The 12386-nt window shown below is 39.7% G+C and overlaps 1 protein-coding gene across 26 annotated transcripts in view; it reads right to left on the reverse strand.

Annotated features, from left to right (window-relative positions):
* The window catches only part of EPB41L2 (erythrocyte membrane protein band 4.1 like 2), a 211569-nt gene that overhangs the window by 23331 nt on the left and 175852 nt on the right, over positions 1 to 12386 (reverse strand). For 6 of the 26 annotated variants that reach the window (XM_027551526.1, XM_027551527.1, XM_027551524.1 and 3 more), the window contains 6 exons: positions 8966 to 9130; positions 6933 to 6986; positions 6153 to 6722; positions 4164 to 4286; positions 2216 to 2314; positions 482 to 562 (listed from right to left, as the gene is read on the reverse strand). In XM_027551526.1, coding sequence (XP_027407327.1) covers positions 482 to 562; positions 2216 to 2314; positions 4164 to 4286; positions 6153 to 6722; positions 6933 to 6986; positions 8966 to 9130 — 1092 coding nt within the window. The remainder of the gene's footprint in view (positions 1 to 481; positions 563 to 2215; positions 2315 to 4163; positions 4287 to 6152; positions 6723 to 6932; positions 6987 to 8965; positions 9131 to 12386) is intronic. The other 20 variants (XM_027551539.1, XM_027551530.1, XM_027551537.1 and 17 more) reach the window with 9 other exon arrangements.

The following is a 12386-nucleotide window of genomic DNA, read 5'->3' on the forward strand; positions in this document are numbered from 1 at the left end:
CTACCCCTCAATAATGGTAATGACTAGAGGAAAATACCTAGAGGTAAACAGCCCAACTTTTCTAATGCTATTAAAAAATGTTTGATAAGTTCCTAAAGACAGGCATAAGTCAAACTTAGCAGCTTTTCTTATTTTTTGAAGCCAAGGTCATGAAAATGTCATTTATTTTCTTATAACTGGTGACTTACCGTTAAATCAGGCACACATGAACGCCTGACGGTTGCCAAAATTTTTTAATATTTAGACGCAAAGGTGTGTGTAAAGCTAGTGGGAAATGAAAAAGCAACCCATGTTTTATGCAATTCAGTGTTAGGAAGGCTGAAAGGACAGGCTGTGTCTAGGCTGTGAGGTGTCCTTATGTCAAGCTTAGGAGGTGGATTCATCCAGGAGGTACTGGCAGAAGGGATGTGACACAGGAATGTGACATAACAGAAACTCAGAAAATAAGCATGGTCAAAGAAGCAGATACTCTGATCTTTACCTGGTCATGATCAATATCTGCATCTCCTGTGATCACGATGCGTTTCTCAATTCTTGTTTCAGATATTCCACCTTTTACAGTCTAGAGGTCATAAAGGAAAAGGGAGGGGGGTTAGCAATCACTAAAACATGTTTACACAAAATCAGAGAAAACACAAATGGAGCACACCTAGACCTTCTGATAATCATTAGGCAATTGACACTGAGTGGGGAACACTGACGCTCCAGAAATGTCTTTATTTATACGCTCAATGTAGAATTCTATCATCCAATTTGAAAGCAACCTTAAAAACTCTCTCAGCATAATTCAGGTGAGATCAGGATGCAATAGATGTCATTTAATCCAAACAGTTCCACTGGAACATTTCAGTACAGTTTCCTGAGTTTCTTCATTTCCCATTGGCCATTATTTTGAAAAGAAGCAAGCAGGGAAGAAACAGTTGTTTGGTTTATGTAGAATTTACAGGGACTCCTAATCATCGTTTGGAAAATTGCTTGATGTTATAGCTCTGATTGTTCTACTGGCTTCATACAAATCCATAGCAACTTTGTTCATTTAGTTTAGTGCAATAACAGAAAGAGAACTTGGATTTGCTTTAAGATATGTAAGATGGGTGAGGGTGATAGAAAGACTTCCATCCAATGTTTGATTTGATTCCGCACGTGGTTGTGACATGAACACAGAACGTGGCTGAACAAAGGCTGGAGGGGACCCGGGAGCAGGAGCTTCTGGGTAAACTGCCGAACAGAGTCACTGGCTTGGAGCAAGGTGACAGAGCCTCAGGCATGACAGAGGCTGAGAGATGATATGCTCTGACACTCTAAACCATCAGTAAATAGCACAGTCCTGAGAAAGCACAGACCCAACCTCTACAACACTGACAAATTTACACAGTCACGGGTGAGTACACCTAAGTATAAGACACAGGGCTGACCACAGAGATCATTAGGTTTTAACAGCTAGATACACTTTAAAATGAACACCAATACCATCATGCATTTGGGGGACTTTTTTAATTTACAAAGTTTTTTTTGTTGTTGAAATATTGAGTGAGGAGGGCAAAAGGGATACATTTGGGACCTTCAGTCTCTAGTAGAAGCAGCAGGCATTACTGGAAAATAATGCTTGGTTAGAAATGTGGTGACCACAGCATACACTGGAATCACTTGGAGGGCTTCCTAAACACTCCTGGGGTTTAGAAGATCTGGACAGGGGCCACAGTATTCACACTGCTAGCAAGCCCCTGGATGAGACCGTTGCTGCCAGTGCAGAGACCACATTTTAAGAATCACTGGTCATCACACGTTAAACGCTTAAGAGAATGATCTGGAAAAAATGCCCCAAATCCACATACTAGAACCTTAAATCAATGGGGGAAATTTACATTATTTGAATAAGTTGGTGAAAATTTCCAATGGCGGTCTCCACTCATTTGCTTCAGTCAGGAGAGCTAACTGGTACTTACCAAACCTATGCTTCTATTTTATTAAGTTTCTTCTGCTCTTATAGCTCTCTCAGGTATAGCTATTTTGAACATATTTTTACCCCATGTACTTTACAAATTTGCAATTTGGTTTAAATACAAATGTCAGTGGAGCCCAATTTCTTGCATACTTTAAATCTATGCATGTTTATTCCAGGGCACTGTGTGTAAAAATTTGAAGAGTGAATAGGAACAAAGAAACAATTCAGAAAAGATTTTGTTGGCAATGTACATTCTCTGGATTGCTTTACCTTGGTGATGTGTGTGGTTGTTGTTGTCGACACGGACTCAGATGTGATGGTCTGTGCGGTCAGTAACGTGCCTGAGTCACCACCAGCCCCGCCATCAATCTTTGGAGATTTAGGGGGAAAATACAAAGTAATGCTTAACTTCCGTTCTGTTTTCAGAGAAGACCCCTCCCCGTCAAACACTCATCTTTTAAGATTTATGCAGTTGGCAGAAAATGCTAGCTGCCAATCCCCTGCATGTTTGTAATGATGATTTACTGATCATAGATTGGCTAGCATTTAAAGAGTAAAGGGAAGGATTAAATGCACATGCATGAGCAGAGAGAAAAAAGAATGGAAGTAGAAGATGGGACTGAGAACGACAGGGGAGTCATGAGAAAATCTGACTGAGGGCCATTTGCAGAATCTAGAAGAAGAAACCAGAGAACCAAGCAGAGAAGTTTCCACAGTGACCAGAAGTACTGGGTTTGTTGTTTTTAAGCACAGGTGGGTAAAAATAAATGTTTTCTCATATTACTAAGCAACAGAGCCTGCCTAGCATAGACTAAGCTTAAGTGATTTGGTTAATTGCTTATCTTTAGATTTCTTTTTTAAATGACACTGTTCCTGTAATAGTTTGTGCATATACACAGCTACAATGCATATGGCACACATGCACACCTGCGCATGCACTCTCTCTATATGTGTGTGTGCATATATCGCTCATACATAAATCTTATATATATATGTATATAGATACATATACATAGATACACAGATACAGATACATATATGGACATATACATATGTCTATATATGGTTTAACTTCTTTGCTTTGATACTAGAAAATTCTAGAGTTTACTAGGGGAAATAATGAAGCACATTAATGGCCTACAAGTTTATGCTAAGACCACCAAACATATTTGTCTCCAGTTTCCTGAAACTGACACAGGAAATAACTGGAAGGTTCAGAGTCTTTCTTACTATAAGTTAGGAGGAAATCTTTCGAGGTTAGGTCATGCTCCTGTATTTCTTTACAAGGGCACTTACCACAATAGAAACACATGAATACAGGCTCTCCCACCACACCCATTCGTAAGAAACCTAGTTGTGCTTATAGGGGAATCTATGCACATTTACAGAGAGCATATCTTAAAAAAAAATTTTTAAAGACTGTTTCACACATAAATGCATTACAGCTTGGAAAAAAATATTTTGAGAGGACAATAATCTGCAATCCTCTAGGATGGTACCTTCTAGAACACTAAATTTCTCAGTTGAGAAAAGAGTTGTCTGGGTTTCTAAATGGTTCCATTTTCAAATGATGACTATTTCCCCCTTTTCGTTACTCTTAAGGTTAAATATCTTAATTCTTACTTCAAATCGTTACAGAATCAATGTGTGAATACCAAAAATCAAACACACAAATGTGATATTTAGACGCACAGTATCATATTTATGTAAGAATGGCGACATATGTTTTCAGAAAATAATCAACTGTAAGGAGAAGCACAGATGTGTACGTGAATACGCAAACAAAAGTGAGTTGATTGGCTCTGTCTTCATGAAGTCAGGGGTGGGAGGGTGGCAGGGATAAAAGCCTAATTCTATGAATCCACAAATTACATCAGATCCAATCAACTTTGTAAGATGATGTATTCCCCAAGTATACATAAACATTCCTGGATATATCAAGCCAGAAATGGTTTATAAGAATAATAACAGCAACATTGGTACAGCCTGTCCTAAAAAAATCACATATAGCCTGTCCTAAAAAAATCACATATACTCTTACCCCATAATTACTGGGTCAGCAATTCAATTGCAGCATGGTATGTGGCTAAAGTACAGTTACAAAATGAAAATATAAAAAGCTATGTCAAAGTCAGAAATGTAAACTAGGAGCAGACAGAATGAAAACAGAAACAAAGTAAAAAAGAACTCAAACTGTCCAAGTCTAGAGCTTTTGTACCTGTGGAGACTCATATGTGATGGTTTTGGTCTCCGTTTGGACAATAGGGACTTCCTTGGTGGAGATTTCTGTCCTTTGTGAGGCATCAGAAATTGTTACCATCTCTGTTTTTACCACTGGTGGCTGAAGTGAAAAGGAAGGGAAACATAAATTCTAGAGGTAATAAAATAAAGGTGCTTAATGGAGCCTTCAAAAATAACTGAAATATATCCAAACACACACTCATACACAAATGAAAAGAGCAAAAGGAAATAATAAGAATGACACAAAAGAAAAACACTTTCCTTCAAAATCATATATATGTGTATAGATATATATATGAAGAATAAGCTAGCATAATGGCTCCTGAAATTGTGGTAGGTTTCCAATTACGACGGTCCCAAATTACTTACGTGTCAAGCCTGGCGTACAGTGATATAGAAACTTTAGCTTTAAGCAAGTAGTGATCAAATTGAAAAGAAAACAAAACAGAATTAATGATGAGAAGTGACCTGCCTCTGTTTTTATTACAGTTTAAAGAACCACATGGTCTGTGTGAAGGCTCATGGTCTTTAATTGGCACACCCGGTCGGTAGACTAAGCAGCACTCTTTCCCCAAAAGCCCTTGCTGCCCTGCTGATACAGAGATTTCACTTTCAGAAAGAATATCTTCAAGCAGCATTGTTTTCAGTTATACTCATCTAAATCTTACAGTGTTTCTTCTGTATTACATAAGTTAAAATGTGATACATCTCTAGAGTTACTCCACCACTGATGCATTAATGCTCTGAACTATTTAAAACATCCAAACAGAGGGTCACAGGCTGTTAACACTGGAGTCTGCCGAGCATGTATGCTTAATACAGACTATACTGCTACCAAAACACTAGAGTGCTTTCCTTGAGAGAAAATTCCCAAGTGTAATAATTTAAAGAGGAAATCTCTGCAGAAAGCAATAGTTCAAAGCATTCAAAGACTTTCAAAATGTCATCTGCTGAAGTGAAATCAGAAATTTAAAAGTAACATAAATCCAGTTAATTATTTCAAGACAAAGTCAGTTCAAAATTTTCCACCCCATGAATGAGAGCAAACATGGAAAACCCTCTACTTTCGGCATTTAACTTTAGAATCGAGGAACATTCACATAGAAGTAAATCTTTCCTCAGCATAACTATAACTCCCAAATCAGGAACCCTGCATCTAAATGGCCAAGACTTTATCTCAGAGGAGTGTGGAAAGTTCTGTTTCTTGAAGAGAAAAAAGGGAAAGCCTCATGCTTGATCGAGACAAGTCACAAAACATATAACCAAACTTGCAAATAATCCAGAATTGACTAGAGGACAGAATGCAAAGCAAAGGGTATCCTCTGCTTAGCTTTTCACTGCCCAGAAGGAAAGCTAAGTCCCTTGACCAGACCGTACAATCCCTGGAATCTAAAACCTGAAATGCCAGTGGTATTCAAGAAATAACGTTTTCATCATTGCTAGATGCTGAATTCTGAGCACCACGGTAATAGGAGCCTGCTGCCATTCCTGAAAATCTTATATTGAAGAGAGAATGAGCCAGAAGGTCAAACCCAGTCGTGACACCAGCAACACTCACACTGATCATTTTTCAACAATACACACACAATTTCCTAATGAACAGAATTCAGGCATTTAGTATGAGGAGGCAGTGCAACTTAAAGATAAGCCTTGAAAAAAATCTGAAAACGTGCAAAGAAAAATTTCAGTGTGAAATGAGAAGGGGAAAAAAAAAAAAAAAAACGAAGTGGCTGCTGTCGGAAAGTTTACTCTATCAATCAGGAGATCCAGTTGCAGTAAAGATGCCAGAAACTGTGACCCCAGAGGGCAGAAAATTCGACAGAGCAGGGCCATCCCCCTTCCTCCCTGAAGAGATCAAATTCAGAATCTTGTCGGAAAAGCTGAAGGAGAACGGGGAGGACAGGAGAGGAGGAGAGGCAGGTGCTCTCCACCTGAGAAACAGCTCTAGAGTTGAGCTCCCATTTACCTCTGAACAACAAATAATCTGTGGCAAAACATCAGTGTCAACATGAGCCACCTCTCCGTTAACCTTCTGCGGCTCCTCCTCTGTTTCTTCGCCGGTGTCTTGCTTAACAGCGCCTTCGTTTACACTCTTCTCAGCAGGGATCTGGGGGGCCACTACCTTTTCCTGGGGCACTGTTTCTACTGGGCCGACACTGGCCCCTGCGTGTGTGACTGGGCTGGCTGCTGGCACTGGGTCCTCCCTATCTACTACCTTGGCTGCTTGGCCGGGTGCCTCCTCCACCTCCTCTTCGTCCTCCTCCTGCTCCTCCCTGATGGTGCCCTCAGTCACCCGGTGGTGGGGCCGGTACTCCCCCACGTCCTCCTCCTCCTCGCTCTCGCTGCTGCTGCTGCTGCTCTCAGAAGACAGGGAGGTGGAGTCTTTCTGCGTCCCTGGCTCCACCTTCCGCATCTCCCCAGGACCACGCCCAGGGGACAGCTCTTTACCGTTCATTTCTTCGGGGATTACTCTTTCGTCTTTCCCAACCTCTGCCTGCTTCTTCTCCTCCACTACATTCAGAGTCTCAAGTGAACTCTGCACAGAAACAAAAATGGATGAGGGGAAACAAAAATAGATGAATAAATCAAAAACGACGGCAACCCAAATTAACCGATGGCAGGTTTCATGTCATGGAGAAAAGCAAAGATGATGATGATGATGGCGGACTGAAAGGGAAGCGGGGGGGGAAACGTGAGCAGGATTGGAAACGTCGAGCAATGGTGTTAACATGGTAAAGGGGAGAACCTTAACAGCATCAGTGGCTCCGGCGCAAGGCCCTTCGGACTCAGGAGCACGTCTCTGCGGAACAAAAAGCAACCGAGGACACAAAATCAATAAAGGTTTACCTCGACACCCACCAAGACAAACATCTGACACTGCAAAGCAGAGCAGCAAGAATCAACAGCTATAAAAACCTTTTGTTCAAGGTCACGTGAAGGACAATCCAGACAAATGCAAGAAGCTTAGGGAAGGAAACAAAAACACAAAAATAGCCAGCATCCTCCCAAAGAAATGAAATGCTTTTATTATACTTAGATCTATAAGCTCCTTCCTGTTGAAAAGGTGTGGGGGAGGGGTGGGGGTGGGGAATGGAATTATACCAAAGCTTACTCATTATTTTAAAGTTTATATGTTAAGACTTTTAAAATCTACTGACAGCTTGATTTTAATCAGACTTAAGGAAAAAACAAACAAACAAACACCACAGCATGGCCTGAACACGATTCCTAAATGAATTATCAATAAGATGATATTTTTATATTTTGCTGGCTTATTTAAAAGTCAGTTTTAATTGGCAAAATTATAGTTGGTCTCAGATAGTTATTAACACAAAAGTGTTGCCATTTCAGAAATGGTTATTAGCATCCCAAACTGTGTTATAGATTAGCAAAAAGGGATATTATAACATTAGGGTGGGTGTCAGTGATGGCTCCAAGTGTTTTCGCTTAGAATTTAGCTCCTCCATGTGAAAATTGAAATGAACCAAGTTTATTATTTGAGATGCTCATTGCTGACCCCCTGCAGATATCTACTTTGGGGGTGTAAATTTACTTTCGCTAAGTACAGCACCTAAATGTTCATATAAATGCTTGAAGATCATATACATTAGAAATATAACTTGCTATACTACAGAATTGATAATCAGGGTAGAAATTTCTTTAAAAGCAATCTGTTTTTAAAGATTAAAATTTTCCTTATTTTTTGAAAAGGCTAATTTATACTGATAACAAATAATTCCTAGCCAAGTTTTTGGCATTCCAGTAGCACTAATGCTTTGTGCTCTGACTTTACAAATTCAGCTAGAGACAGTAGCCCTACTTATTTAGAAAGGTACCTCAGTGCTGAATGAAGAGCACTGCACCTCTGAACCCTCTGGGCAGAAACAACCACACTGTGAAGCTGCCAAGACACTAACTGGACTGGAGCTGCTTCCTACAGTAAATAACACAAGCTCATGTTTATCTGCTCCAGCAACATGGAAAACCATGAGCAATATATCCTAAAAGGTTACCTATCAACATATACTCACAGACCATCTTTGACCTGCACTGTTATTCTTACATGTATGGTAAGGGAACATTTTCAAAGCTCAACATTAATACCATGTAAATCATGTCACTGACAGAAAAGCTGAGGTTTCGCATGTTAAACTGGAAACCTCTAAATAGACTTTGCTACTTAGGCAACATTCAACTGTAACTCCTTACAAACTTCTTTATAAATAAAGATATCCAGTGATCAGAACATTTCTAAAGGAGATATTTCACTATTATTACTTTTATTACTGAACCTCAAATGGCCAGATGGATTCTGCCCAAGTTCAGGGAATCCCTTAGGGGTCATTCCCCCCAAAATCAAAATTGACTATGGCAAGCACTTCAATTTTTTCCCTATGAGCAGAATTTTTAAAATAATAAGCCATCTGAAGATGTTTAAAAGACATTTTGGCTTTGAAAACTTCTGCAAAAAATGCTTTAGCTTCTACGTGGTTGAGGGTTTCCCTCCACATAACACCCCAGACTCTGTACCTTTGTGACTGGTTTAAATGATTCTCTCAATTTAGGCAGAATGGAGAGGGGAGAATAGAAAGCAAGAGAAACATCCAATCGGTATCTTTTCCTCGTGTTCAAATTCACTCATTATTTCTTGAATGTTTCTCCCAGGAAGAGTTAATTTCACCAATGAAAGCACTGGAGGAAAGGGTTCCTTAATACTGAAAAAATAAAAATCACTCTTAAATGTGACTTTTAAAAAATGGGAAACAAATCAAAATGCACCTCAGGCAACCGTGAGAAGGGCGAGGAAAGCTTTTCAGAAGGTGCATTAGAGTTCACAACAGTGCCCTCTGCTGTCCAAGTGGTGGCTGAGCTGAAGGAGGCCTTCATGCTATCAGAAAAGCCCTTTTCACTAAACAAAATGGATGTTATCTCCTCTTCTAGGCTCTGGAGAGGTCAGAAAAGGAAGAGCAAAGAATTAGCAATGAGTCAGAACGGACAGCGGTGACCTATTGAAAGAAAGGGAAGGTTAGGCAAGAAAGAATCACAGAGCAGCATACATTGAAAGAAAGGCGAGGATTCTAAAGATGCTGCAGCAGGCATCTGTGGCCATTTGCCTGAATGCTGGCTTTCCACCCTGTTTGAGGGTTGTTCATAGCGCTAACCTTCAGAAATGCACTAAACTCTCTGGTTTCTCACTGAAACTTTATCACAAGCTGAGCATGACTGACCCACCTGCCCATCAAACGCTACTTCATATAATCTTGAGGGAGCTTCTGGGCATGGGCCTTTCTGAATATAACAGCCTCTTCCAGGGCCCCTCTACTTGCTACACTTATTTCAGTGGTAGACCTTATGTCCCTAACCCCTGCCTCCAACGCTCTTAACTAGGCACTCTGGGCCTTGCCAATTCTGTCGTCACTCTGAGGTCCACTCCACGCTCTGTGTATGGCCTTCACGAACTATTTCAGCTCCTATGATCTCTCCCTTCCCTATACCTCTTTGTCCATACCACAAGCACTGTGATAGTAACCCATTGAAGTTCCCTCAGATATGCTAGATATGCTATGGAATAAAGAAACAGTGTCTCTTTTTCTTTCAGTAAGAAATGGGTAAAGGAAAAAATTCGAAACAGGAAGACAAACCTCAGAGGGTAAACACTAAGCAATGTGAAAAAAATCTGTCTCTGAAAAGCTACTAAGGTGAATTTAATCTTCGCCTTTCTAGCCCTTAAATGATGGTCCCTAATCTGCCTGAGGGTACAACAGGGAAGCTGGGGGCTATCTCAGATATTACACCTAGAATACCAATGGTAAGGAATTATCAGGTAGCTCCCTCTCACGTTAGATGTGTGCAATAATATGTCCTAACAAACCCCACAGCTCAGAGATCAGAGACGAATGAATGAATGAATGAATGGCACTCTGGGGTGCTTCGTGGGACAGTGCCCTAACCGGGATGAGTGGTAGCTACAAGGAGATGCGGAGCATGCTAAATTGCTTCAGAGATGAGGAGAGCAAGGTGCATAAGCAATTACAATAGTCAGGAGAGAAAAAAGCTTCTGGACAATTTCAGCTGAATTAACAGTCTCCATAATTATATCATCCCTAGGGTCAGATAGGTGGAGATGGTGTCCTACTAGGTAAAAGATCACTGGGGAATTTAAATAAGTATCATGCATCTAAGTATTCAGTAAAATATCTCCAAAAGTACCTTAAAACTAGTCTATGTAATCTCTACTAGACTCTTGAGAGAAATATGATACAAGTTCAAAGAAAGTGAAGTCATTCAGTCATTTCTGACTCTTTGCAACCCCATGGGCTGTATAGCCTGCCAGGCTGCTCCATCCATGGGATTTTCCAGGCAAGAATACTGGAGTGGGTTACATTTCCTTCTCCAGGGCATCTTCCCGACCCAGGGATCAAACCTGGGTCTCCTCCACTGCAGACAGGCTCTTTACTGTCTGGGCCACCAGGGAAACCCTATACAAGTTTAAGTATGTCATAATTCTCACAATATATAAGAGAATATATTTATACCAAAAAATTAATAATATTTAATAATAATAATTAGCCTATATGTATGTATGCCTGTCGCTCAGTCATGTCCACTCTTTGTAACCCCATGGACTGAAGCCCACCAGACTCCTCTGTCCATGGAATTCTTCAGGCAAGAAGACTGGAGTGGGCTGCCATTCCCTTCTCCAGGGGATCTTCCTGACCCAGGGATTGAACCTGGGTCTAACTGCATTGTAGGCATCTTTACCATCTGAGCTGCCAGGGAAGCCCCAATTTGCCTATTAAAGACTAAGTAATTTGATTTCAAATTTTCTGCCCTATTCTCAAAATCATTCATAATATACTGAAGTCATTTTGAAAGTTTGATGTATTGATTTCTAAACAAGAAACAATTATTTTTTTTAATCTATAAAACCCCTTATAGACATTTGGAAATCTGGAGAAAGTATACATATGTATAACTTTTATTTTGCATTTTATTAAGGACTGCAATTTAAAGAAAATCAAGAAACTCTGAAAAATTAAGTAGCAAAATGAAGTTGGAAGAAAGACAGCAATTTAAAAGATACTCTGTTAAAAGTCAAAATACTCCAGTAGACTTACTTAACTTTCAACTAATAGTAATGATGTGTTGAGGAGTGGGAGAGGAAGTACATTGTAAGTGGTCAAAAAATGTTTATTGGGTGAATGGATGATTGCAGTTACAACAACCCATACATGTGTCAAATAAGTGCATATTTTCTATCATGTGCTACAGAGGAGAAGAGTAAGAAAAAAGCAATAACTTCAATTGCAGATAAACCATTTAGGAGTTTAAGAGTGGGTGAATTCCAGATGTAAATTTCACATGACCATTTTAATGTTAACTTCTACAATAATGGATAGTTTTCACTGTACACGGTTTATATTGTACACTCCTAAATGATGACATCCAGAAAACATAATGTTAAACATCTTTACCAAAATCCCAAAGTTTCCTACTGTAAGGACATCACTTTAAATTGATCAAATGATGTCATCTGACTCACTTCTCAGGAGGATACATTTTCAAAACTATATAATATTTCAAAGCATTATGATATTAAAATAATAATTTGATACAGAGTCTGATTTGCTTTAGATTTCAAACTAATCTTTCAAGTATATAAAGATGCTACTTGGTTTAACTTTATGATGTTATCTTTCACATCTGTGGTGTTCCAAAAATATTTCATCTCACCTAGACCTCAAATCCTTTTAGCGCAAAGCTTCATCTTCTGCTTATTCTGCCTCCTCCACCACCCCAGTGTACGTTCTGATGAGTAATACTCTCTACTGATTAACAAAATCAGATGAGGTGGGAGGGAAACACATTCTCCTTATTCCAATCTGTGCTCTCATTCACATCCCCTATAATCCATTCCTCATTCAGTACCAGAGGGATTTTCGTCAGACACGTGGGATTATATCACTACTCAGCTTCAAGCTCTCCAATGGCTTCCCCTCACTCACTCCTGTAACAATTCCAAATTGTTACTATGCTCTTAAAGATCCTGCCAAGATCTGGGGTCTGACCTCTATGACTCTTCTAAGACCTTGTCATTTGGTCTTTCAGTCCTTTAAAGAAATTCCTGTCTTGGGGCTGTTGCATCTGCTCTTCCTTACACATGGAAGAAACTTCACATGTCCACCTTCTTTTTCATCAT

This window comes from Bos indicus x Bos taurus, chromosome 9 (genome assembly GCF_003369695.1).
Source record: "Bos indicus x Bos taurus breed Angus x Brahman F1 hybrid chromosome 9, Bos_hybrid_MaternalHap_v2.0, whole genome shotgun sequence".
NCBI classification, from domain to species: Eukaryota; Metazoa; Chordata; class Mammalia; order Artiodactyla; family Bovidae; genus Bos; species Bos indicus x Bos taurus.